The sequence below is a fragment of the Anser anser genome, assembly GCF_964211835.1.
Source record: "Anser anser genome assembly, chromosome: 7".
In the NCBI taxonomy this organism is placed as follows: Eukaryota; Metazoa; Chordata; class Aves; order Anseriformes; family Anatidae; genus Anser; species Anser anser.
In genome coordinates, this window is record NC_139727.1 from 14,815,398 (window position 1) to 14,841,596 (window position 26,199).

At 40.1% G+C, this 26,199-nt stretch overlaps 1 protein-coding gene across 5 annotated transcripts in view; it reads left to right on the forward strand.

Annotated features, from left to right (window-relative positions):
• Positions 1–26,199, forward strand: part of LOC310902998 (uncharacterized protein) — a 409,793-nt gene that overhangs the window by 243,952 nt on the left and 139,642 nt on the right. For 3 of the 5 annotated variants that reach the window (XR_014587193.1, XR_014587194.1, XR_014587195.1), the window contains exons 13-25: positions 8,693–8,749; positions 9,094–9,298; positions 10,471–10,658; positions 18,306–18,366; positions 18,443–18,543; positions 20,557–20,631; positions 21,125–21,210; positions 22,286–22,374; positions 23,071–23,226; positions 23,323–23,484; positions 23,698–23,859; positions 24,331–24,408; positions 24,708–24,781. Coding sequence is in view for 2 of the 5 variants with exons in the window: in XM_083845494.1 (XP_083701620.1) it covers positions 8,693–8,739 (47 nt within the window). In the remaining 3 variants the exon portion in view is untranslated. Of the gene's footprint in view, positions 1–3,367; positions 4,490–8,692; positions 8,750–9,093; positions 10,434–10,470; positions 10,659–18,305; positions 18,367–18,442; positions 18,544–20,556; positions 20,632–21,124; positions 21,211–22,285; positions 22,375–23,070; positions 23,227–23,322; positions 23,485–23,697; positions 23,860–24,330; positions 24,409–24,707; positions 24,782–26,199 lie in introns of those variants that run through there. The other 2 variants (XM_083845494.1, XM_083845495.1) reach the window with 2 other exon arrangements.

Here is a 26,199-nt window from a genome sequence, read left to right on the forward strand (position 1 = left end):
TTAGGCTATTTATCACTTTAAAATACTACAACTTATTTCACTCTCTCTTTTCCTCTTTATGTGTCTCGTTTAAAGTTTTTAAGTGTAACAGATTTACAGCTCAATATATTTTTTAGCTAACGCCAACAATGCATTTTGGAATCAACATAGTGCATTAGCAATTTGAAAAATTGGCGAAGTACTGGGCTGGGAGCTACACAGGTTGAGGGTATTCACTTAGCTGGAAGGAAGGGCAGGATGCATTTTAGGGGTATTTCATAAACGGTCTATTTTTTTCTTTCAGAACCTCTATGAGCCCTGAGTTTATAATCTATTAATTTAGAAGTGAGAGAAACAAAGAGGCTCAGTGTTTTTTCTTTTAATCTTCTTCTTGAGTGCACTGAAATACAGGCCCATTCTTTGAAGAGACCACACAGTACTAGTCTTGTAGATCTTGTTTAATAAAGCTGTAGAGATTAAACGAAGCAAACAAGGAAACAAGATTCACCTTCCTCTGCTGGTCATTTGGCAGGTGGTTGCAGCAACATTCCCAGGAGGTCAGAATTCACTTGCCAGAGCTGATATTGAAATAATTATGAAGTTATCAAGAAAAAAAATACAGCAGGCACAATTAGCATGGAATACTCTCATGCATTTCCTTCACCTCTTGAAAAATCTCTTTAAGTTGTCTTGTCTTGGATGAGTTTTAGCTGGTTGGTTTTTATTATAATAATTTCACAGAACTTCGAGCTGACTCTTATTAAATAGGACTACATGTCGGTAAAATGAAGAGCAAACAGCAAGGTATGAAAGCCTTATAGTTCTATCTGAGTGCCCAAGAAGAAGAAAACTCCTTCAATTGATGAAGTGAATTTGTTAAGTTTACAGTTAGGGGTAAATATGATAGATTTTTGTAACATTGAGATCTAAACAAGATCTTTATAGAAAGAAAATTCATTTCTGAGGAGCAGCTTGGTGTTCTTATACAAGGACCATGCTCTGGTGGTTTCAGCTTCGGTTTCCTTGTTCTGTAAGAGACTGTGGAGTATTTCCCGTCTGGATTTTAGTTATCCCACTGAATGTTCTCTTTAAAGGACATACACTGTATACATGAAGTAGTCCAGCTCTCCCCCAAAATAGGCAGGGACTTTTGTGTTACTGTTGTATATGCAGCTTAAAAAAAAAAAAAATGGAATGTGGGTGATCCTAAAAGCGTAGCTTTGTACAGCAGCTGCTGTACAAAATAGTTTTATCACAGCAATGGAAACGTCTTTTGCTTAATGGAAAGATGATGTGTAAGTACTGGATTTTCAAAGTAACCATTAAAGCAGTGGATGTTAGCAGCAATTATAGCATTAAAAGATTGAGATAAATCTTGGATTTAAACATTTTGATAATTATTACTGATGTGAATGAAAGTGAAATGAGTATGTGTGGTTTGAGGAGAAATGGCATTTGCAAGATCTGAAACTAGGTGGAACTGCCTGAGTTTGTAATTGCATTTTAGGTAGAACACCTAAATACATAATAAAGTAAATAATTCCTCAGAGAGCTGTTCATCAAATCATCAATGTTTTTTCATTGTGCTGATTTCATGAGCTTCCATTGGTCTGTACTGTTTAAACACAATCCTGATGCAGGTGTAAAGATCCTCTTTGAATGAAGGCTTCTTACCTTACTCTTCAGAGAGTTTTTGGTTATTCAGCTTCACCTTTCCTTTTAATGCCATAGCTTGTAGATTTCAACATCATCAAATTATTGTTGACTTCACAAGCAAAATAAGCACTAATGAGGATAGATAATAGATTGAAGAACCAGAACTTCAATTAAAAAACAAAAAGGTAATGATATGCACAAACTAGAAGTAATTTCAGAAGCCAGTAAAGTACTGATACAAACTCTTGGACAAGTGTGCTTGTTTGCTTGTAGCTAACCTGGAAGGGGCTCCTGCATCATACTCTTCTCCAATGTTAGAGTAAAACCTTTCTTTAAATGATTACCATTTGGATGTAGATAAATGAATTTTCAGGTTTGTGCAAGTAAGGGGAGTATTAGTTTAGTTGTATGCTGTAGCACAGGACAAAGGAGAAGTAGCAGCTAGAAGAGATTGGGCATTTGGATATGCAAGGTCAGTGGACAGCTGGCAAGCCTCAGTCCCTAGAAAGAAGCATTTCTCTTCTTCCTGAATGGATCTATCAACTTGCATGTAGTACATGTGGTTGGATGACTACAACATAACACTTCTCGCTTACGTTAGACAAATTCCTTATTTGCATGGATGTTCAGTATGCATTAAATTATTGTAAAGCAGCTCAATTACAGTGCTTGGACAAGCTGCTCTGCCTAGCCCTCAGGGCAGAGCATCAGAATGCCTTATGGTCATTTGGACCAGGGAGCAGCACCTACAATGCCTGGATCCTCTGTGGCATTAAGCAAGTGTCAGCGTCTTGGTAGCACCATGCAGTTGGAAGTGTCACATGCGTTGTGCCGCTGCATTGTGGGCATGTTTGCTTGCATGCATGTTAGCAGCTGCTGAGAAGTTACTCACCTAGAAAGTGCTGACAGCGTGGTCATCCCTGCTGCCAATTTTTAGGGTTGGCCAGAGGGAACTTGGTCAATGTGTTTACATGAACTTCTCAAGATCTCTCTGATTAGAGCTAAAATTGCCTCCTGATTTATTGGAGCTGATGGCCCTTAAGCAAAGACCATTAGTTTGCAGAAAGACTCCCATTTGACATAAGTGGGCTCTAGATCAGGCTTCATATCATTAAACAGCTATATTTCCTGATTCTTGGAGATGAATGCACTGGATTCTTGAAATGATACTTGAATTAAGCATTATGAGCCTGATGTAGGAAGTAATGGGTGATATTCTGTAATGTAAGTTATAAGGGAAATTGGAATAGAAGATGATGATAGTTCCAGAGGGCCTCGGTGGTTATTAATCTTGTCATCCCTCTTCCCTCTGTCACCTCCCTGGGTCAGAAACTGGTGTTGAGGCAGAGACCACAATACTGGGACAAATACCAATAACTTTGTAACCAGCTTGGTGAATTCATGTCTGCTGTGATTTTTTGAAAGGTAGCTAGCTGACTGGTCCCTGTCAGCAATGTGCAGCTAACATCATATTTATGCAGAAAAAATAAATAACCACACACATTAAAAAAAACAGTATCAATACCAACAGGAACAACAAAAAACACTTTAAAAGTCTTAAAGCCTGATGTAAAATAATTTGAAAAATGCTTAGATAAAAAAAAAAGCATATATAATATACAAAATGATTATAAGTGCTTGCTGTAGCAATGTGAAAGTAAGAGAGTTTTGTCATAAAATGGAGTTTATAGTGAAGAAGTCTTTGTGTATAAAAATTTCTTTTTCCTTCCAGAGGTTGAGGTAGACGACGCTTTCTCATGGACTTCATAGTTTGAAATACTAAATTTAAAGAAGAAAAAAAAAAAGAAATTTCAGATGACACTTGAACTGCATAGAGCTACTTGGAAAGATGCCAGATTTTGCTTCTCTCATTTCGCAGAAAATAAAAAGAGAAGAAAAATTGTGCTGGCTCAAGTGACTGAAGCCTGGAGTTGTGCTAAGCCATGCTGAACTGGGTTTTCCCTGCCTGTCTTCTGCCCTCCTGAAGACTGAACCCACTCTGATCACTTGTCTTATTTGTGTGTGGTGGCAAAGTGGATGTGCAGGAGATCTCTACTGTCCACAATTACGGATGGGAGCACTACATAAATTCTCCTTAGCATTTATAAAATGCTTAGCATATGTAAAATCTCCTTAGCATTCTTCTCAGGTTTCCCACTGTCTTCTTGTTTTAGTATTTTCATGCAGTACGTGCCTCATCGGTGACGTTGCTGCAAGTCTTGTAGAAGGCCTTCCCTGAGCAGCGAAGAGGTCTGGGGGTTGCTTGTCTCTTGGACAGAGCAGGAAGAGAAGAGAGGATAGAGTGGAGTAAATCCTATTAGCTTTCTTTTCCCTTCCACAAGTATTTCCCATTTTTCCCTCTGCAGATTTATCATGTGCATTCTGTTCAATATCAGAGAACGGGCAGAAGCCAGAGAGGAATCTTGACTGATTTGCAAAATGAGAGTGGAGGCAATATATTTTTCATGTACAAGTTAGTTTTTATGTACTTCCTCCTTTTTTCAGTCAGCCTTAAAACAAGGACATCTCTAAAAAGGTTAATCTTGTCAGTTAACTTGATGGTAGAGAGTCTTTCCCAAGTAGGAATTCTAATCTTGCATTCTGTGCATGAATAACAAAGGCTGTAGTACAGAGAAAATTAGAGGTGAACTCGTTTTCCTTTATTCTTGATTATAGAGTTCAGTGCTTGCACTGCTCCCTTTGCTGAAAGAACCCTGTAATCACCCTCTGAACTTCCTTTTTATGCTCACCCACTACTCAATTAAGAATTCATTAGGCTGCACACCTGCAGTGCCTTTACCCTGAACTGTAGTTTTTAACCCCCTATGTCTACATAATACAGCCTGTGGATTGCTTGACTTCAGCCAAGTAAAAATCACGATAAAATTTATGAAGATAAAACTTCTGTGTTGTTTCAAGCCAGTTCATAAAGAAGAAGCTATAGTTTTTTTTGGTGAGCACTGAGGACTAGAAGTGAGATTTACTATGACTTTCTGAGTATGTAGGACAGGTGAAGTCACTAACTGGTGAATAGTGAATAACCAGAGTGCAGTGATGCTCCCATTAGAATGGGGAAGATGGAGTGGAGGCTTGGGGAGCTGCTCTGCTATTTATGTTGGATGTAACTTGCAAGGTGATGTTGTTCCTGCCTTTTTCTTGAGCATTGCTTCTCAGCCTCTGAGCTCACTTGGTGAGTCTTGGTGGGAATGTTTTGATTCTGGAACTTTTCGGAGCATCTGTTGCAAGTAGCAAGAGTTTAGGTCTTTCTCATAGTGTTTTGACATTTTGTCATGGTGTTTTGGTGTTTTGTCTCGTTCCCTAAAGAGAGCACTGCTTGTATGCTGTTAGTTCTCAGTTGTGTTCGAGTCCTGTAGATATACAGGATTCACTGGGAAAACAGCTGTACTTCGTAACTCTGTGTTTTTTCCAGCCATAAGGTTCCATAATTTGCTAACGATTACTTAGGATTTGCTAGGGCGGCAAAGAGGCGACGAGAACAGCGAACCTACAGATTTGAACAATACAACGCTCAGTGCTGAATGATGCTTGCATATGAGCTCTAGGACTTGAGATTTCTTTTCTTACATACTTCTTAAATGTATGTCATTCTGAGTCTAGCATTAATGCAGGCAGAGCAAGGTTTTACAATGGTTTGTTTTCGAAGCTCTTTTCTTCTTGCTGCTGTAAGATCCTAATGGTAAAGGAGCTGCATGAAATACCTGCTTTGCTTTAATAATGGTTTAGCATCTTCAGAATGATTTTTACAGCGTATTTTATGCACTTTGTTTTTCTGCCAACACTGAATAAATTTTATGTGGCACTGCCAGAAACTCATTTGAGTGTCTCCTCCTCTAGAGTTGTAAATGACAGCAGAAGATGAGGGGTGGCAGGAGGGCAGGAAGTAAGAGGATGTGATTGTGGGTTCTTAGTATTTAGTAGGAGACAACAGAGACAGCCCTGAAGCAGTGGAAAGACAAGGAGTCCCAGGAGGGAAGGTATAGGTGTTTCAGAAACATGGGGAAAATGAAGGAGAAAGGAAGAGGTGGTAGGAGCAGCTCAGGAGAGTAAGCAGGGAGTTCAGTCCCGTGTGACACAAAATATTGCCATTCTTTTCTTGGGAGGTTTAGCTACAAACAGGCTGACAACCCCATAGCAAATGAGGTGTGGAAACTCCTGAGGACTGCTGAATGCTCAGCAAACTTCTCAATAATGCTCTTTCTAGTAATAGCACGTATGTTCAAAAAAGCAGAGGGACAATATCTCGTTGCCTGGTACTGGGTGAACATCACCTGCTGTTGGAGGGCAGGGATGCGTCGTTCTGTGGCTTAAGATTGCTGCTGTAGGTGCTTCCAGTGCTTTCTCTTAGAAGATACCTATACTGCAGATATATGTGGTGTAGAATAATAATCATCTCTTCCACTACAAACCCCATGTGGACTCTAACCTTCAGTGTATCTGGTACACTGAGTGTACCAGATAATGAGTAGATCTCCTTTGAGAACTGATGACATGACAAATGGCTACCAGGAGCTCTGAAACCCGGTTATTTCACATTTTGTTTGGGAGAAAAAATGACAGTATGTTCAGCGTAAAGCTACGTGAAAGAAGACAGAAGGAGAAAAAATCAGCCTAATGGTCTGGGCTAAATGAGCTTTTATCAAGGACATGAGCAAATGCATAATTGTCATTTTGATTGCAGTTCACAGTCAGAAAAAAATTGTGTGCTTGTTGGGTTCGATCATGAACACCTGTTAGCAGGAGGGATTCCTGTCTGCTGAAGCTGAAAACTCCTTCCCAAAAGGGAGATCTTTTCAGATGTAGTAAGTGCTTCCCCAGGCTATTGCTGGAGCTTGCAAACTCCGGAGTATCAAAGGGAATCCTAACAAATTGGAGCAAATTTGTGAAGTGTGGCACTAATGTGCAGCACTGAGCAGCAAGGGAATCCAGACAGCCAGCAGGAGTCCATCTAGAGCTGTACAAGAGATGGGAGAAAGGAGACTGTACTAAACCAAGGCCAGAATGGAAATCTACTTTTTTGCATTTTATACCCCAGATCGTGATTTGGGAATATGATCAAAGAGTATGAAAGCAGATATAGCTGATGTATTTTCTATACGTTTATATTATATTTAAACATAGATGATATTATTACACACATTGCAGGGTAGGCATTGCTAGTGGCATGGATTTGGGAAGAGTCACAGGGCTTTGGACCATAAATGAGTTATGTACATTCTCTTAAATGAAGTGCTGTAAATCTAGTTGCATTATCCAGCCATGTAAAATTTGCCAACAGCTGGTAGAACTACCTGAAGATTACTATTCAGTCATTTAACAAAGTATTTGCAATTGTTCTCTCTTTTCCCTTTGGCTATTCATTCCACTGACTCAGTCGAGTATTTGTTGAAATAAAGCTCTCCTGGGGTGGCACAGTTGCCTTGTAGCGTGGACAGCATGGAGCAGAATGTATGCAACTTACAGAAATAATAACTACAAAATAACCAATGACTTTAAAAGATAAGTGACTTGTGGAAAAACTTGAAAGCACTCTAAAAGTAGCCTAAGCCAATTTTCTCTGCCTACTCAAAATGCCAAAGCTTTTAAGTATGTTATCTTTGGATCCTTCTAATGCTAAATATATATTCCCTGTTTCTTTGGCTTTGTAGGGAAATTAATAATGTTAGTTCGGGCTCTGGGATAGAGATTAATAGGGAGAAGGAAGACGGAGAATTTCAAGAGGCATGACTAAACCATGTGATAGGACATCAGGTTAGCAGAGAAGTTTACGGACACTTGCTCTGTTTCGTAATGCTTTTTCTTTGCAAATCTGTCACACTAAGGGATTGCAGAAGCTCATGGAAGATGTTACTGAAAATGTCCTACTTTTTTTTCCTTTACAATCAGTAGTAAAGAAATGATTTCCTCTGGGACACCTAAGAGTTACTGAGTAGGGTTTTACACCAATATTAAAGATGTTTTTATTTGTAAGCACATTTGTGATACTGTTAACCCAGGTTCACTTGGAACATTCAGAGTTGCTTTAGAAGCTAAGTTAACTAAGATACTGGCATCCAGGAAGGATTTTTATTGTGCAGTAGAAACGAAACAAAAACAAAAATCAAAACCAAATTGAAATACATCTTCTTAATGTTGCCTGAGTTATGATTATCAGATCTACATCTTTACACAAGTATTTTGGTCACATCGAGCAATATTTATGCCATAGTCCAACAGCTGTGTTCATTGGCATGCTCTGACTGTGGTCTTTGGTGATTGTGATTCTTGTTTGCTCAGCTTTCTCCTTAGTGGATGATGCTATTTATCCTCATACTAAAAATTCAAGTTGGCTTTGTATCACTCAGTGCGACGTTTTGATATTTTCTCCTGAGATGTAACTAACAATGAGATAATTCAGGAAAAACAAAACGTAGGATGTTGCTTGGTAAACAGAATGTGCTTGGAAATGCCAAGTGAAGACTGCCCATGATTTCTTTGTTGTGCCTTTCTGCATGACAGAGTCCTGCATCTTGTTCCTGCACAGCTGCTGCCCTGTTCACCTCTCCTACTGAGCAGCAGTCACAGTAACTCTTCACTACTTTGACTTAGTTGGAAAGGAGCTCTTGTTCTATTCACATTATACCTATGCTCATATGTGGAGCAGGTATTGTCCTCCCTAAATTATTGCCTACCTTAATTGTCTGCCTACTTGATGACAGCCAAATTCAACAGACACAGATGTTTACACTGGTTTCAGCTGAACCTCTTCAAAATTGGTTCATAGAACAAATCTGTAATCAATGCAAAAAAGGAGAAACTATTTTATGAAAACTGACTGCATGTTGAGTTTATGCGTAGTACACAATTATAACACAACTCTTAAAACATTAAAAAGGAATATCAATGTTAGTGTTTTGAATTCTGTGGTGGAATTACTTTGTCCTTAAAAAGCTTGGCAAGGGCTGCCTCCCACAGAGACTGAGTAATAGCTAGCTTAAAAAAAGAATTAGCATATGTGGTATTTCATGGAGTGGGGCCTAATCCTGGCTGTGGCTTTCAGGTTCCACCAAAGTGCAAATGCTGAAGAAGATGGGAAGTGAATCATAAATCTCCTGAGGTAACATCAAAATTGTTGTAGTTACAGGAATGTTTTGAAAGGACAAATAAGGCTGGCTAATATTGAAATGCACTTTACGTTGTAAGTTGACATAACTTCTTAATTGTGCTCATAAAAGGTGCAGCATAACAAATGTGTTATTAAGGTCCCAGAAGCAGCTGTTGTCTGAGAACAATCAGGTTCTAACTGCTAGTTATGATGCTGTTTCAGGACTAACTGGAGTCTTTTACAACTCCAGGCAATGTGAATCTTTCTGAGCCTATGCTGAAGCTGTGTGCTCCTGTGCTTTGTTTAGTCATAAGTGTAGTTGTGTTGTGTGAGATGTTTCTCTCCAACCTCCTCAGAAAGGTCAACAAAATCTGCAAAGGTGGTGTGGCTGCTGCTGGGGAAAGCCTTATTGCTGCTCTTGGCTGGGACACATCCCTGGATGGACTGGGACAAACAGCAGCCAAATGAAGGATTCAACTTCTTCAGGAGCAACAATTCACATTCTCGCCAAATTCTGAAAAATAATGGACCAAAAACCAAATTGACCACTGGTATAATGAGGTACAGCCACAGCACCATAACTAGAGGCTTGTAGGGTATTTAATTCTGTGTATTTGTGCACAGACAGCATATACTTTAACAGGACACAAGTGCATAATAGAGTAGGATTTATGGTTATAGTTGCGCAGGCAAAAGTTACAGAATAGGCACGCGCAGTCTTTGATCATCTAAATTGCTGATTTTGTTTCTTACTTTTAACTGTGTTTTGGCTGAATGCAGAGTAAGTCACGTGAATCCCGTCATTACTTTTCGTATTTCAGAATACGGCAGAAATCCTATCTGAACGTAGAGATTAAAGGTTCAATTCAGCTGATTTGCATCTGTGCAGTCTTCAGAAAGACTCTAGTCAAGAGCCAAACTTATCACCATATTTTTACAATTTAATCTTATATTTATTTTTCTGTAGTGTGAGATTGTTATTGCATTTCACCCCAAAAGTTATCATAATACTGCAAAAATGATTGACGTTTTTGAGTATCAGCCCGTGCTTATGAAAAGCTTTTGCAGCTTATTTAAGTCAAAGTTCATATACTACTTTGATCTGAATGCCTCTTCCTGGATTTGTATAAAAACATGCAAATAGAGGACCTTTTTCCTTCATTCAAAACGTGATTTTTCTATTTTTCATCCAAGAGCATCCTTCTTACAAGGAATCCTTTAAAAAACTTGCATCAAAGGTCTTGTTTTAATTGTAGGTAAAAAGTTTATCTGAAACTATTACAGCAAAAACAAAATGAGTTAAATATGGTGTTTAGTTTTTTTTTTTTTGGTGGATTTTCAGTTATTTCCTCCATGATTACTTGCTAAGTTTTTAGGAAACTACATTCATATGCTTCATATTGCCTAAGGAACTTACCCTGTCTCAAACTGAAAGGGGGGACAGCTGAGCAGAAATGGTTGTGCATAGCCAATGTCCCGTTCTTAACCTCACAGCAGAAATCTGTTGCTGGAAGGAGAGCATATCTCATTTCTTCCCCAAACTTGGAAATTCTTCTTCCGCCTTAGGTTTCCCAACACTCACTATTCTAAATATTAATTGCTCTGCTGTACTCCATCACTGTGGAGAAGTGTGAAGCTATGCCAGGCTCTTCAATAGCCTTTATTTTGCTGTGACGCAATCCTCCCCTTTTTGAATGCAGATTAATGACCATGTATCTTCTGCTTGCTTGTAGGTACATCACCAGGTTATAAAATCAGCACCCATTGAAGGCCAGCCACTAAACAAGAGCCCCAATACATGATTAGTCAGAATGCAGCTTGTCCACATTGCATCTTCTACTTAGTCTCTAAGCCTTGTGTCACTCACAGATACTTGGGGTGTAACCCTGAACTGTAAGCTCAAGTGTTTTCTTTCAACAAGGTGAGTGGCAAACCCTGAAAAGTACTCCTGGCAGAAGTCTAAGATGTCAACTGTTCACTTTCATGTGAACCAAAATTATCAGTCTTAAAATATGCATGTAGGAATTTGTGTTCCCTGCATGTGCTGTAATAACTAGGTAGGATGGTGAGCAAATTTGAGGCATTGTAGGGCACAAGAGCAACACTGCAGGAACTGAAGATGCTGTTAAGCTGCTATCCAGCAGCCTCTTGAATGAGGATCAGTCCAGCAGTCAAGGTCTGGTCAGTGTTGTTAGTCATGGATCTCCAGCCCTGTTTGTCTCATCAGCAAGTCCTGAGCAGCATACAGAAGCTTCTGGTATGGTGTGTATGTGCCTAGCAAGAAATCAGTCTGTCTGCTGTGTCCCTGCTGATACAGGGCACAGAAGAAAGCTGACAGCTGGATGGGGAGGGCTGTGTTTCTCCTTCTCCTTCTGGATGGAAGGGTGCAACTCCCTTGTGCATGAGCTTGTGTGCCCCAGCAAGGTGTGTGGGGCCAGGCTGGATGATTTAGAAAAAAATAATGGGGGGGGGGGGGCAAAAAAACCAACACAACTTATAATTCGATAAACTCCTATGTATGTCCCTTACTTTACACTGAAAATGACAAGGGCAACTAATACATACATGCAAAAATACATTTAAATGCTGTAATCACAGGTATACTTTATGGTGTGCTTCTGCATGTGTGTGTTACCTGACTACGACCTAAATTTACTTTTCCACCTTCCACATAATTAATGAAATGACTAAGTACAAAGTCAAGTCATATTACCGAACGGCATGTATTGTTATTAACATGTTATCCCATTTGCATAATGAAATTAGATGGCTTTAGAATATTTAAGCTTTTTTATTTTAGATGTCATTGTGTCTTTAATTATTAACCTAAAAAAAGTTACAAGAATAATGCGTATGAACTTTTGGAATGATTGATTTATATTTAAAAGCCTTAGCAAATTAAGTACCTCATACTGATGTGATCTGGTGCCAGTGAAGGACAATAATGGTTTTAAGGCTCATTTTTTCAGCCTTAAGCTTATTTCTAGCCCTGATGTTAAAGTAAGAACTAAAAGCTTAAGGTATAGGATACACATGCCTTGTATTGGACTCACAGAAGTTCCTGCATGCAGATGATTGAGACAAGGTGAAGAATGCCTGCAGGCATCCTCAGAGCTTTGTGGAGTTGAGCTGGTCTCCGAGATCCAGCATCTGAAGGGAGACTAGCAGAGTCCAAAGCCTCGTAGTCACTCATTCTTATCTGAAGGCTGAACAAAGGTATGATAAGTATGTATTAATTAGCACCACTTTATTATTTTTCCCAGAATAAGTAGACTGTTTGGAAGGAAATTGTTGTGTTTCAGTTCAACATCTGGTTTGGATTTAGCAGCCTATGTATCTGCTCTCCTCTCCTGGTGTGAATTACTTTTTTTTTTTTTTAACTAAGTTTGCAAGTTGCAGTTGAGAAAAAACACTTGCATATCTCTAATATAGTCTAAGGAATGAAGAAAGCAGCAATGCAAATTAAACCCAGAGAATTCTTTAAAATTAGCTTATAGAGAAAAAGATAAGTTACCAATAAGTCAACCTAAAATGTCAAAGTGCACCTGCTTTTTGATGGACGTGGCTTTAGCTTTCATGAGAATTATTCAGAGCTCAGATGATGCATTGTAATTTCATTTTCAAGAGCAAATAGGTTTTAAAGTTAGAATGAAAGGTGTTTAAACAGTTACTACTACTACAAAGATTGGGAAAATATCTACAATATCAGAGAGAAGTAACTTTTCTTCCACCCGTAATTTCTGTTGAGCTTTGAGGAGTTGTAGTTATATTTTGAATAGTGGATCGTGCTAAGTAAAGCTGCCAGCTCCACAAACTCCTCATGACTTTGAAAATAAATAGTGAACTGAAAAATGGATATGGCACCGAAGAGGAAAGCTTAAGATCTTGGACAACTCCTGAGCTGTCTGAGATGCTGAATCTTACTGAATAGCAATGAATTTACTGAATGTTTTTTTAATTCTGGATAGTTTTATCAAGGTGTAATCTAAATCTGCTGATGTACAGCTGATTTAACATATCTTACTATTTTCATCTGTTGTTTTCTGGAAGAGTGTGCCTGCAGTATGCGTGTGATTCGTAGGACACTGCCAGATGTTGTTTCCTGTGCTTGGTGTCACACTACTACTTAGGTGCTCCAGGGCTGAAAATCACACAGAATTGTGTGTGTCCCTTTCTACAGAGCAAGTATTGTGCTGCCCTTGGAGAAATTTCAGGATGAAGCCCCTGCTAAGGGAGAGGGAAGCTTTTAATGTGCTTTGAGCAGTAGGCAGAAGAGGTTTGGGATGGAAGAAGCTTCAAGGAACCTTCTGAGAATCTGCAGCTCGTGCAGGGAAACTGAGAAGCTGCTGAGGCAAGGAGGGAACAGAGCTAGCCAAACCTTGGAGGTGCTCATGAAGAAAGCTTCATAAGGACCACAATAAAAATAAAATCACGCAGTTTGCTGCAAGCCATAAGGCTAGAGCTGTTAAAACTATGAAGCAAGAGCCCATCCTGCTAAAGTCAATCCCAAAGCACTGTTCAGTCAGGGCTTCATCACACCGGGGTAAGGCGCAGCTCTCACTTCTCTGCTCCACTTACATAGTAGAGCGCCAGCCTGTGCTCTGAATGGATGCATACTACTTTTGTATCTGGTTGGGAATGAAAACTCAATTTGGAGCTGAGAAATCTTTGTCAGTGAAAGTTTTTTTTTTATTAAAATCAGTAATTTTCCTGAAAGGTCACGTCTCAGTAGAAAAATGCTTAGATAAATTGGTGCATTTGCAAGAAAAATGTTTCAGAAGTTCTCATTCAGCTTTACTTCTGTTCCATACAGTGTAGGAGGGTGTACATTTTTTTTTTAATGAGAGCATTTTTGTATTCCAGGCTTGTGAAATTAATAGTCCTTCAAGTGTTGTACCTTAAGATTCGCTCTGGTTTTTACAGGTAGCTATTTTAAAAACTTGAAATCCATTAAATATGGAAGGAACAGCTGCTGTAGCAAATGTACCCCTTGATGCAAGCAGCATAAAACCTGAGGAGGTCTGGAAACTGAAAACGTACCTTACTTTGAGGTGTTGCAGACCCAGTAGGAGAACCCCAAGCAGATGCCATTAACAACCTGCTCAGAAAAAAAGAGGCCGTAAAAGGTGTCTTTATGAAAAGGTTCAGGCATATGTTTTCAAAAGCAAAAATTGGAAAGTGAGATTGAGCGTTGCATTTGCTTATGGTGGAGGAGAGAAAGAAAAACTATTATTAGCAAAGGTCTGGGCTGGAACTGGAGCCCTCTCAAACAAGTTTCCCTACTCAGGTGAGCTTCAGAAGCTCGTAGTTGCAGTGTGTGAAATGCACGGTGCTCAGGATGCTCCTTTTCTCCACTCAAAATCTATTATCGGAGTAAAAGACAATTAAGTGTAAGCAAAATGCAGAAACAACAGAATTGCAAACTGCCTGTCTTTCATTATTCATTTATATGAACTGGAACGTTACTCTGCTTGTAAGGCTACTATCTTTTGCAGTGAATCTAACTAGCGTTCTGTTCGTTACCTGTTGGCCTCAGAAAATATTGCACATCTGAACTTTGCTTGTGCTTTGCTTGAAGAATAAACATAAAAGCTTACCCCTCTGCATTAGCTTATAAACGACAACAGCTCCTAAACAAACAGCTCCTTTGACAGCCATGGGAATCTCAGATGGGGGAAAGGTCTACTTTCATGTCTTCTAGAGGCAGTTGTACAGCATCCGATACTTTTTTTTCTATTCTAGTTTGACTGAGACATTCCATTATTCTGATACATTTCTGATGCTTATAGCACTGGGGCATCTAAATGTATCAGGCAGCCTCATGTAGTGGGAGGTGTCCCTGCCCATGGTGGAGGCTTGGAACTAGATTGGCTTTAAGGTCCCTTCCAATCTGAACCACTCTGGGATTCTATGATAGGTGCCTTTACATATATAAAGTCAGTTCTAGTGAATTTTATAAAATACACTGGAAGCAAAAATGAGGAAGAAACGAACGGTAGTAACAGCACAAAGGGATGCTTTACTCTCTTTTTTCCTTTAAAATGGCATCTCATTCAACCTGGATATGGGTGAGTGGGCTTCATATGGATCACCATAAAATTTTTCAACTATGATGCCTCAGCGTTTCTCCCTAGGTACACACTAGCTTGTATTAATCACTGGAGACTGACATATTAGCTCTATTCAGCATTTTCCAAAGTTTTAAATGGAAAGGATGCCTTGCATTGGTACTTGACTTACGCTCTTGTATGTATTTAAAAACGGGTCCAGAGAGGTTGCCTTCCCCCCCTAGGCTGCAAGAAGCTTGTGTGGTATTGTGAAACCTGTCAAGTGATACACTAACAACAATACTGTGATTGAAATGAGATTTTATGACATCATCTAATTACTGCAAGAGAAGTGGAAATAATCATTTTCTCAGAATCATTGTTTTGTTTTAAAAGACATGTATATAAACATTTCTCCATTTGTTTAAAGAAAAAAAAACACAAAATCACTATTAACCGATCATTGTTTCCTCTTAAATTAAAAGAAAAGAGGAAAAAAATAATGACATTGTGGAAAGGTTGCTGTGGAAACAAGAAAAGGAACAGTGAAAAACAACTTTGAGGTAATAGGTCAAGAAATGTAGACTGAAAATCTGATATGTTAATTATAACCAAAGAAATTTAGGGGCAATTTTTTGTTTTTTTCTTCTGTGGACAAGTTCAAGATGAAATAAAGTGTCTGCTGCGTTAAATGCATACACTTTCTATAACGCTATAGATGGATTTATGCCAAGGAAGGAAAATTGGTGGACAGAATAATTCCGTAATTGGGAAGAAATAAAGAAACGACGTTGCAGTTGCAAGGATGTACTGGAGTGAAGGAAACAGTTTGTTTTCTTACTGTTCACAGCGTGTGCTCTGCAAAGAGGTATTGATTTGCGTGGTCGAGTACACCAGCAAATGTGTAAGGATTGCCTCATGGAAAAAATGCTTTCCGTGCTGGTGTATCTGCTCTCTGCAGGTTATTGAATGGGATGTCTAGTAGCAGAAAATGTCATTGTGGGTCCCAAAGATGAGATGCTGTACAGCAATGAGATGTGGTGGCAAAGCTGAAATCTGTATTGGGTTTTTCATCAGGATATATCATGCGCTCATTTTTTTTATATCTTGGTTGATGTGCCATAGCAAGACTACCAATAGGAATGGTAGAAGAAAAAACTCAGGCTATTCATAATGCTTCTGCTCCAGCAGAACCACCTGAGAGCTGCAAGCATGAGTGCTCGTGTGGCAGGATTTATGACCCGTTGTGCACTCTGTTATTGTTTTGTGCCTTTTTTTTGAAGAGCAGAGTGGCCATAAAGTGGCTCAAAGCATCCAGAGGATATTGCTGAACCTGCTGTCAAGTTTTAATTTTGAATCTTGGTCATATTGTATTCTGCAGCATTTTCAAAGTCTTGTTGGAGGTTCTGGGTATGTAACAGAACTGTCCTGTGGGAAGACTCGTCCCAGGGAAGTGTGGTATGGTGGCACAAAGGAAGGAGACCACTTGTTTCCCCACTGAACATCTGAACATCTTCAATTATCAGTTGTGTTGTTACTATGTCTGTAGACAGAGAAACCTGACAGTTAATTAACATGTTATTATGTGTCCTGGATTGAAAACAAAACAAAACAAAAACCAACCCAAAGGTGCAGGCAGAGGTTCGCATTTTACTCTGATTACTGCTCCCAGGAGCATGATCCTTACAGGCTGAGACTCAAGGATGGCTCCAGGCAGTCAGGTGGCAGAACACAAGTGAAATTGGGAAGAATTTCACTTTATACGATTAGGGAGAATTATGTTCAGAGAGGAGATGCATTAATGAAATTTGAAGTTCTGAGGTGAACTTTTTCTAGGCAGTTGTTAAATGCCTGCGTGCAAAATCCTTTACCAGCAGCCCTGTGCACAAGGCTCTGTTGCAGCACAGACGCCGTTTTGGTAATGAGATGAGTCTTATTACGAGACTGAAATTAATTTCTCTTTGTTAAATTTATCTGTGTAGAGCAGTTATAAAATTGCTTACAGCAATCAAGATCCTGGTAGCTTGCCAGCTTTTTAACAGATAAGCAGTTTTGAAATAATTATTTTCCAATAGTGTCATTGAAGTTGAGAACATTTTTGTTCCTCCTACTCTTTCAGCTTTCTTTTTAATTAAATACGGGGGGGATGTGTTTCTAGAAATGTGTAATGAACAGGCTGTGAATACCAAGTGTGAATATTGTACTTCTTTCTCCTTTCAAATGCTCCCATGAGACATTGCAACACTTAGTACAACTTCTGTACTGTTCTGTTTTATAAAATGTATTTTTACTGATGTTTAAGGTATGCTGTAACATATCGATAGTGCTATTAAGTAAATTTCTCCGTGTGCGATGTAAAAACTTACACGTCTTTGTATTTAGCTGGAAAAGAACATCTGTGCTGTAAAGTTATGCAGAAGTTGAAATTACAGAAAAATAATTAATGGACATATTAAAATGCCTTTCACACCTCTAATCGAGATGGTTTTACCTAAATGCAAAGTTACTGTGGAAAGAAAAGGGAATGTAAGGAGCACACTTCTCTCACCATGGGGTTATCCTCTAGTTTTTCAACCAATATCCCAAATCAGTTGCTGTGTGGGGGTTGAAGAGTTCTTTGAGACTGCAAGGGCTGCTGGCCTGCCTCTGGCAGAGGTGGCGTGGCTGCGAGGGAGGAGATGAGGCGCTTCTTTCCCCTTGGCAGACCTTATGATGTCCGAAAAGGGTTGCACACTGCCTCCCTGAAGGGGAAGGAGGGACAGAAGGGATGCTTTCAAAGGCAAAGGCATGAATGTTTCTCTGGTGGGGAAAGCTGTTCTCCGAGCATGGGCAGAGCAGGGCTACGTGCATGGCAGCTCGCTGCTGCTGTTGGTTAGGCAGAGAGTACTTGTTGCTCTGGAGGCGAAGAAGGAGGAAAAAAAAGAGTGATTAAGATATTTCAGATATTGTATGCCGGAAGGTCTGTGGTACGTGTTCTGCAGGCCAGCAGGAGGTGTGATCAGACTACAAATCACTTGTTTATAATTATGAGAGTGCAGTCACTCACTGCAAATTAAAACCTTGCTCAAATCTACAGGCTGCTATGTCTTGAGATGGATACACACCTACTGTATTCTTTGCTTTTTTTCCCCTCTGTGTGAACAAAAGAAAATTATTGATAAGTTAGGGAAATGACATGGGCAGACTGTCAGTTTCTAAACTTACTAGCTACCTAAAATATATCCCCAAAGCCATGACTATAAGGGTTTTATGAGAGCAATAGAATTGCAGGAAATGTATAATACTGATCAATGAAACTGTGTTGGAAACAAAGCAAATCAAATGAATTTACTATCTTCTCTTTCACCTTTTCTTTAGTTAAGAATGCTTTTGGAATACTTGCAGTGCAGTAGCTTTCAGAAGTGATGATAAAGTATGGTAGTGAACAAAATATGAATAGAAAGAAAAATGATTTAGATATTTTATTACTGATGCAGATATAGGGAAACAGCTTTTCTTTGTTTTTGCCATTTCATTGACAGAGACAGCAAGGACAGGCTTCTTTACCTGATGGCCCTAGAACCATTTTGGGCTTGATTCAAGGTAAGTTATTCGGAAGAAAAATGTCTCTGTGATCTTTGACCATATTATCAAAAATTAATGTTATTTTTCAAATAAGAAGTCTATGAAGACACAGATGGGGCAAAAATATGAAATGGACCAGAGAAGTCAGAGCAGGCACCAGCCAACCTGCAGCGTTCTTTGACCACCTCTAAACAGGTTGGTAAATTTCTTGGTGTTTTTTTCCATTGTTTGATTAAAGCCAGGCACACCCAGGGGTCCCTGAGTCTGTGTGTGTTCTTCTTCTACCTTGATGCTCCCTAAGCTAAGGAATCAGATCTACGCTATGTCCTTTAAAAACCCCCCTTAACCTGAAATACAAACTTCAGAGCACCAGATTAGAAATTTCAAAGCCATCCCTGATTTTTTTTTTCTTTTCCTGTGTTCAGGTCTGCCTTTGGGATTTAGTTGTCATTCCCCCCTTGCAGAACAGCCATTCTAAAACTGGCACATCTGCCCTTTTTCAAGGGGAACTGACCTGTGTTGAGATGATCCTGAACAGCTTTGTGGCCAGATGACAACACATCTTTCCCACTGACACTCTTCAGTCCCTCTGTTGCTAGTCTCAACAGATATACATTGTAGTGAAACAGCTGTAAAGAATAAACCGTACACTGGCTCTTAATGCATTTCGTTTATAGAAATGCCTTTTTTTTGTGTGTCTGTGATTACGGGCCTTGTAATTTTACAGCTGACATGAAATTACGATCTCCATGCTGTGGCAAAGGATAAGAAGAGGCAGGAGGTGCAGGAAGGCAATGAGAAGAGAAACGTGAAAAAACAGTCACTGGCTTTGCCTTCTGTGCAGCTTCTCAGATGTTGAGAGGGTTTTCTCAATGACAGCAAGGGGGTGGTGCTGGCAACCGCAGGATGCCTTTCCCCTGAAAGGGGCTGGGTGAGGAAGAGCAGCCCTGGGAAGAGGCGGGCAGCGGAGGGGGTTTGCGTGGAGCTGGGAGACATCAGGGGGACATTTGTGAGAGGTTGGTGTTGGTGGGCAGTCAGCTGAGCTCTCAGGGCTTGGGGCTCAAGAAACGTAGCACAAAAAAGGGCAGCACAGAAATCAGAGCAGGCCTTGGTAGATGTGAGCAGATAACTGCAGTGATGACAGCACATTATCCAAGTAAATTAGGAAATTTCAGAAACTGGCCATTGAATAACAAATTTCCAGCCATGTGAGAGTGGTATTAGGATAGCAGATACAGTAGAGTAGGGCTGCATCTAAAAAATCCCCTGGCTCCAGCAGTGTTTGTGAACTGGCAAAGTGCAGTATGAGAGAAACTGCATGGGGGTCACTTTGGGGGCTTGCAAGAGCCTCCAGTCCTGGTGTGTTCTCTTAGTTGCCTTGGCTTGAGAAGTCAGCAGGAGTGCTAAGGCTACAAGATACCCAGTTTCTGGCAGGCTGCATCTGTTTGTTGATCACTTCATTAGGCAGAGCAATAAAAACAAGCAGGAGTGCAGACGTAAGCAGTAAGGCTTTGGCCTGACCATAAGACTTTCTCAGCTGTAAGAATAACTGCAGAAGAGCAGAGTAAGGGAAATATTTTTGCTTAATAAGTTACAGCAGCTCATCAGTCACATATCATACAACACACAATTTTATAAACTGTTGCACTTTGAGTGGATATAAATGGATTGTAACTGATAAGCCATAAAAAATTAGTAGTTACTTTAAGATTTTTAATGGAATAAAAAACACTGCAGTAATGAAAAAGTTGACATTTTAAAGATTGATAAAGCAACAGAATCATCAGAAAAATGTATTTAGCAGAACAGCTATAGATGTACTCTTGCAGAGTAACAGACATATCATCAGAAGACAGCAAATGTAACAGGATGAAGGTGACCTAAAATCCTGGAAATTGAAATCAGGAGCAAGTGAATATATAAGAGATTGAAGGAAGAAAGTATTATCTGAAAATGCTTGGAAGCTAGTGCTTTGGCAGATTTGCATTTCTCGATGCTGTTGATCTGGTCTTTAGCTTGTATGATAGTACTCAAAATCTTCTCACCACAGGCTTGCATGGTGAGAGTAAAGATCTGAACCTGTGCTGTTTTATTGGGATTGGCCATTTAACATATTTAATTGGCCATTTTCCATTCAAGTTAAATGGGAGTTTTATAAATCTCAAAGTCATTCCATTTTCATGAATTCCATCTTCCTCTGCCCTACAGGAAGGGTGTAACCATTTGCTCATGACAGAAGGAATCAAAGGAGAAGTCAAACAATGTACGGCCTAATCAATATCGGTAAGCGAATGTCACTGATTAATTGATTTACGTCCTCCAAGGAATTTTTCATTGCAACCTGTTACCATAATGAGTGGTCAGCAGAGCAGAACTGATCTAGACAGAAGATAAAGGCTTTTGGTAAAAATGAGCCCTTTTCAAATGTAAATGAAGAAAATACTGGAACAAACGGCTATTTTAGTCTTTCAGTAGATGCAACTTCTGTTCTAAATCAGCACCGGTATTTCCTTAAATTAAGAAATGCAGTAAACACTGGAATTATTGATGACATTATGTAACTGTACCACGGATAGTTATCTTTATACCCCTCTAATTTTTAAGGGCTTGTTTACTGAAGTCAACAGTAAAATCCTATTAATAATTAAATACTTAATTTTCTTTAAAGAGAAAAAGTAAGATAAACACTCTATTTTCTTAGGTAATTCATGGTTATGAATTGAATGGCTCTGTTTAAAATCAATGTTAATAAATAATGCATAGCATTCTTTTTCAGCCACCCTATAAATATAAAGCTGATTGAAGAAAACAGAAAACATACTAAAGGAAATATATCTTCAGGCAGTGAGAAGATTTCTGTGGGTATGTTCCAATTTATACGAAATTGATTTCATACTTGCACTGGTGAAAGCAGCTTTGTATCAATCAAACGAACAAACACAGGAGCAGGTGAGCACTTAAATAGAACTTTTTTCTTGCTCAGTTGCTGCTGAAAGCCCCTGTAGTAAGAGCCTGTCTGACGCTCCTTTGCCACCCATACAGTCCTTAACAACTTCGCAGAATAGGGCCCTCATTTTGCAGCTGTTTTTCTGGACAGCTCCTTCTGCATTACGTGTATCCCATGGAGTGCTCTCTTCCTGTTCAGAAGCTGCCTGCCTGTGTAAGGATGGCACTTCACAGAACTGAGGCAGGGAAGGTGTTACGAAGTTACTGCTTGTGAACACTGGCTGAATGGGAAGCACCACGGGGCAGGAGGAAATTATAATGCTAATTCGGGCATGTAGGTAAGCGAAGTTCTGCAGGGGTCCTGGCTGGCAAGCTTCAGAGTCCCTGAAGTTTGTATTACCAAGGTTATTAGGGCTAAAATCTCAGCTGATGAAAGTCAGGATGGATCCGGTTCAAAATCAGGTTCAGAATTTTGCCCTCAGGTGACCCAGGTAACTTTTGGTTATTACACTAGGCATAAAAGACGGTGTGAATCTGGTCAGGAGGTTCTTCTGTCTTGTCACCATCCTGTTCCATCCCCATCCGATCCCTCTCTCCCCCAAAATTAAAAAAACAAACAAAAAAACAGCTCTAAGAAATGAACTGAACAGAAAACTGAGTAGTTTTTGGTCAGCCATATATGCACAGATGTTGTTAACATGCCTGGTTCTGTTAGTTGTGTCAATGTAAACCTAAACACAAGAAAAACTATTTCTGATTGGCACTGATGAGCAGCGAGTCTAATCTGTGAAACAGTCTGTGCAACCGAAGACATGGAGAGTCACAGGTGACAGCCTTTGAAGCGAAGTACAGTTCATCTCCTGGAACATGCAGCAACTCTTCTCAGAGAAAATAAAACAAATAGTCTAGTTCTGTAGGTAATTTATGTTTACAGTTGAAGGCGTATGATGTTGGTCATAAGGTGAAGGGTGTTTTTCTTTTTTCTTTTAAGAAGGAATTAAAAGCTAGGGCAAAAATGTGAATCCCTTGAGACTGACGTCAAGGTGCTCAGCACTTGAGGTGTGCATTCAGCTGCAGAAGGTAGGTGGTTGGTTAGGGGTAAGAGAGAGTGTCATCTCTGAACCAGTGAAGGTGACTGAGGTGTGGTGTGGGCTGGTGCCTGATGGATGGAGTTTCTGTTTTGGTTACAGTGATCCAGAAGACTTGAGAAGGAGGTGTTAAAATGAGGTCTGAAACCTGCAATAATACTGGGAGCTGCTAAACAGTGCAGTATTCAGGGAAGGTGTCCTGGTTTAGGCTGGGTAGAGTTAATTTTCCTCCTAGTAGCTGGTGTGGTGCTGTGTTTTGGATTTAGGACAGAAAAATGCTGACAACACCCCGATGCTTTCATGGCTGCAGAGCAGCGTCCTCACTAAGTTAAGGACCTTACAGCTCCTTGCGCTGCCCTGCCAGGAGGAGGCCAGAGGTGCACCCGTGAGGGGTGCTGGGAGGGGACAGAGCCAGGACAGGTGACCCCAAGGGATGTCCTGTGCCACATGGGTCATGCTGAACAATGAACTGGGGGAGTTGGCTGGGGGGGCTGTTGCTGTTCAGGGTCTGGCTGAGCATTGGTCAGCAGGCAGTGAGCAATTGCACTGTGCATCACTTGCTTTGTGTATTCTTTTATCATTACTATTATTATTAACCTTCCTTTTCTGTCCTATTAAGCTGTCTTTATCTCAACCCACAAGTGTTACCTTTTTTCCAATTCTCTCCACCATCCCACTGCTGGGGCAGTGAGCAAACGGCTGTCTGGTGCTTAGACGCCTGCTGGGTTAAATCACGACAGACAGCAATAAATTGTGTGAGGTAACGACCAGATTTACACACGAGGAAAATGGTGAAGAAGAAAAACGTATTTAGGTTAAAAGCAAGCAGTGAGTTTCTGGACAGGTATGAACATAGATCCTGAACAAGGGAGAATGAGGTTGGGAACACGGTGTGAGAGCCTGCTATATGACCAATCTCTCTGCCTTGGAAACCTTCTAGAGGTGACATCAGGCTTAATTATGTGAACACTCCAAGGTGTTTTATGAAGAAGTTCCAGCACAATTTGTGAAATACTCCAGAAATTACTTCAGACATGAAGTGTCCCAAACTCTCGGTAGCCACGAGAAGAACGTGCCAGGCAGTGCTGAGTGTGTCACTCAGGTGAGCACATGGGGCTTGGCCTGCAGAGTACCTTAACTAAAAAAAGAGGACTCTGCAGACAAAGAAATGTGTAGAGAAGTCACAGTGAAAAACAGTAGGCTTGGTGGTCTGTGCCTTCACAGTATGCTTGGAAAATGAAATAGGGTGGATTTAAACCCCAGCGGTGCTAATGATGAATTCTTCTCACAGTCTGCTCTAATTTTTGCCTTCCAGTTTTATGTTGGACAGCATCTTGAGAAAGTGAACATATGAAGATCAACAGCCTTATGCCTTTACTAGTTGCTCAGAAGATATTCTCAGTCTTCTCAAGAGCAACAGCATATGGTATAAAAGAGCAATTCCAGAATGGCTCGAGAGTCACTGAAACCAAGCGAGGTGAGCAGAGGCACAGAGAAATTGCATGTAGCAGGCGGTGAGTAACTCAAGCTGTAAGAAGTCAGTGTGGTGACCAGAGGAGAGAGATTTGAGTTACAAGGGACAGGCAGAGATCTTTGCGGGACATCGGGTTTAGTGAGCATTCATTTTGGTGAGCCAGAGAATAGTAGTGTCTGCTAGCGTGCAGCTAAGAGTCAAGCAAATATGTGAAGCTTTTGGATGTGAAGATTCAGAGGTGGGAAACAGATTGTTAGGAGATAGTATAATAAGAATATGATATTATCGCGTCGGAATAACCTTACAGTGGTAAATCAGTTTTTTGGAAGCTAGCAATATATTATATCTTGTTTCCAATTGCTTTACAGATGTTTTATTCTCAAAAAGCTGCTTATCAATTGATACTTGTTCATTTATTTATTGGCTTGAAATATTCTCCAGAGTTTTTTCTCCTTTTGGGTCTTATCTTTTTAGACAACGGATTTATGAATAGGTCCTAAGCCATGCCTGACTCTTTCCCTACGTAAAAGCAGATCCAGTTTCTGTTTGAAGGTATTGAATTACTGATTTGTATAATTTTTACTCTTATCTTCTTCTGATCTTGTAACTGAAAGCTCTCAACGACAAGTGTTTTTTTTTTTTTCTTAAGTACTAGTTACTGTATGATTCTTAATCATTATTACTAATTACATTGCTTTCAAGCATAGAATTTCTCAGCATCTCCATGCAGAGGTCAGTAGGAGGGTTGCAGCATGAATACTGGCTAAAGTGGAGTGCTTTTGTGGTTTCCATTTTCAAAGCATAAATTGAAGCTAAAGCAAAACTTATGTCTTTATTTTCTGGCAATACAGTTCCTTCACTGCCATTTCGCATGTGACAATGGTGGCCCCAAACCCTGAGGACTGTGAGCACACATCATGTCTTAGTGAGTCATCTTTTTATTTTATTTGTTTGCCTCTCTTACATTGTTTTGATGACCTGCATTTCTTTCAAGGGAAAAAATAAAAAACAAAACAGATGCTGTTACTGAACACAGTAGAGGCAGAAAATCACAGAGTAATGCCAAGGGAAGTTCTCAAAGCAGAGGGCAGGCATTCTTTGCATCTCTGAAAGATCAACTCTGTTACTTCTAAAGGGTTCTATCACCAGCTGCCTGCTGATAACGAGGTTATTCCAATGAGATAATGTTATGCTGTGAGTCACCTGCTCCCAAGAGGAGGGGAGATAGGAAGGGCATTGTCACACCAGCTCTCCTGTAGGCAAACCAGAAAATGAGAAGTCATGAAATTTGTCTTCCAGAGAAGCAGAAGGCAGAATACATACATATGTGTTGACTTACTGCAGAACAGTATTTTTGTCTATGGAAGAGGGCACATCTGGGGGACTTCTGGTGTCTGGTCGACACCTCACTGAGGGTATCATTTTCTCTCTTCTTTAAGGAGGCTGTAAAAGACAGCCATTTTTCCAGGGAAGATGAGGCTTCAGGCTTTATGTCCTTGTGTATGCTTTTTGCTGACGTGGTCTTTGTTTCCCACTGGTCTCAGACAAACCAGGCTTTACGTGCCCATGAAAGGGGACTACCGGTTGACTCAACAATCTCTCCCTAACTACCTGCTATGTTGTACTTTGAAAATGTTCCGCTGCTCTACTTGCAGTATCCTAGCAAGCTAACAGAGGGAGAAGATGAATAAGATTAATGTCACCCCTGGGAGAACCTCCCATTTCCTTAATTAGTACAAACATTAGGAGAACCAGCAGCAATTCTAGTTCTCTCAGATTCTGACGTTATGGGTACCAAAGGTGTCATCGCCGTTTCAGTGGCCTCGGGAGTCTGCTCCCCCCAACAGCTCCTTGCTTTGTTCCTGCCCACAGTCAGCTCTGCAGCATCTGCTCTTAGGGGACAGGTTGTAGGGCCGAACGAAAAGGCATGTTCTCCCCTCTCTCCCAGACAGACATTGGTAGAAGTTAACTGAAACTGAAGAATTCCACATGGATTGCCTCAAATTTCTTTCCTGCTCAGTTGTTCCCATTTCAGTTTCTTTTCACTGACAGTGTCAGAATCACTGTCAGTTCCCATCCCACCAGAAAAATAGTCTAAATGAAAATTAAGGTGGGTAAACAGGAAGGCTTTTAAATCTTTTTTTTTTTTACAAGAAGATGGACACAAAAGGGCGCAAGTATATTTTTCACCTTAACATGTTGCTTGCAAGGTGAAATTGATGAGGCTGATTTTTTAAATATATTTTTAAATCTGCAAATCTGTTTTACAATGTAGGGTTTTTGTTTGTTTTAGAGTGGTCTGTGGTCCTGAGAGGGTTTTGGCGTGCTGCTGGAGAAAACACC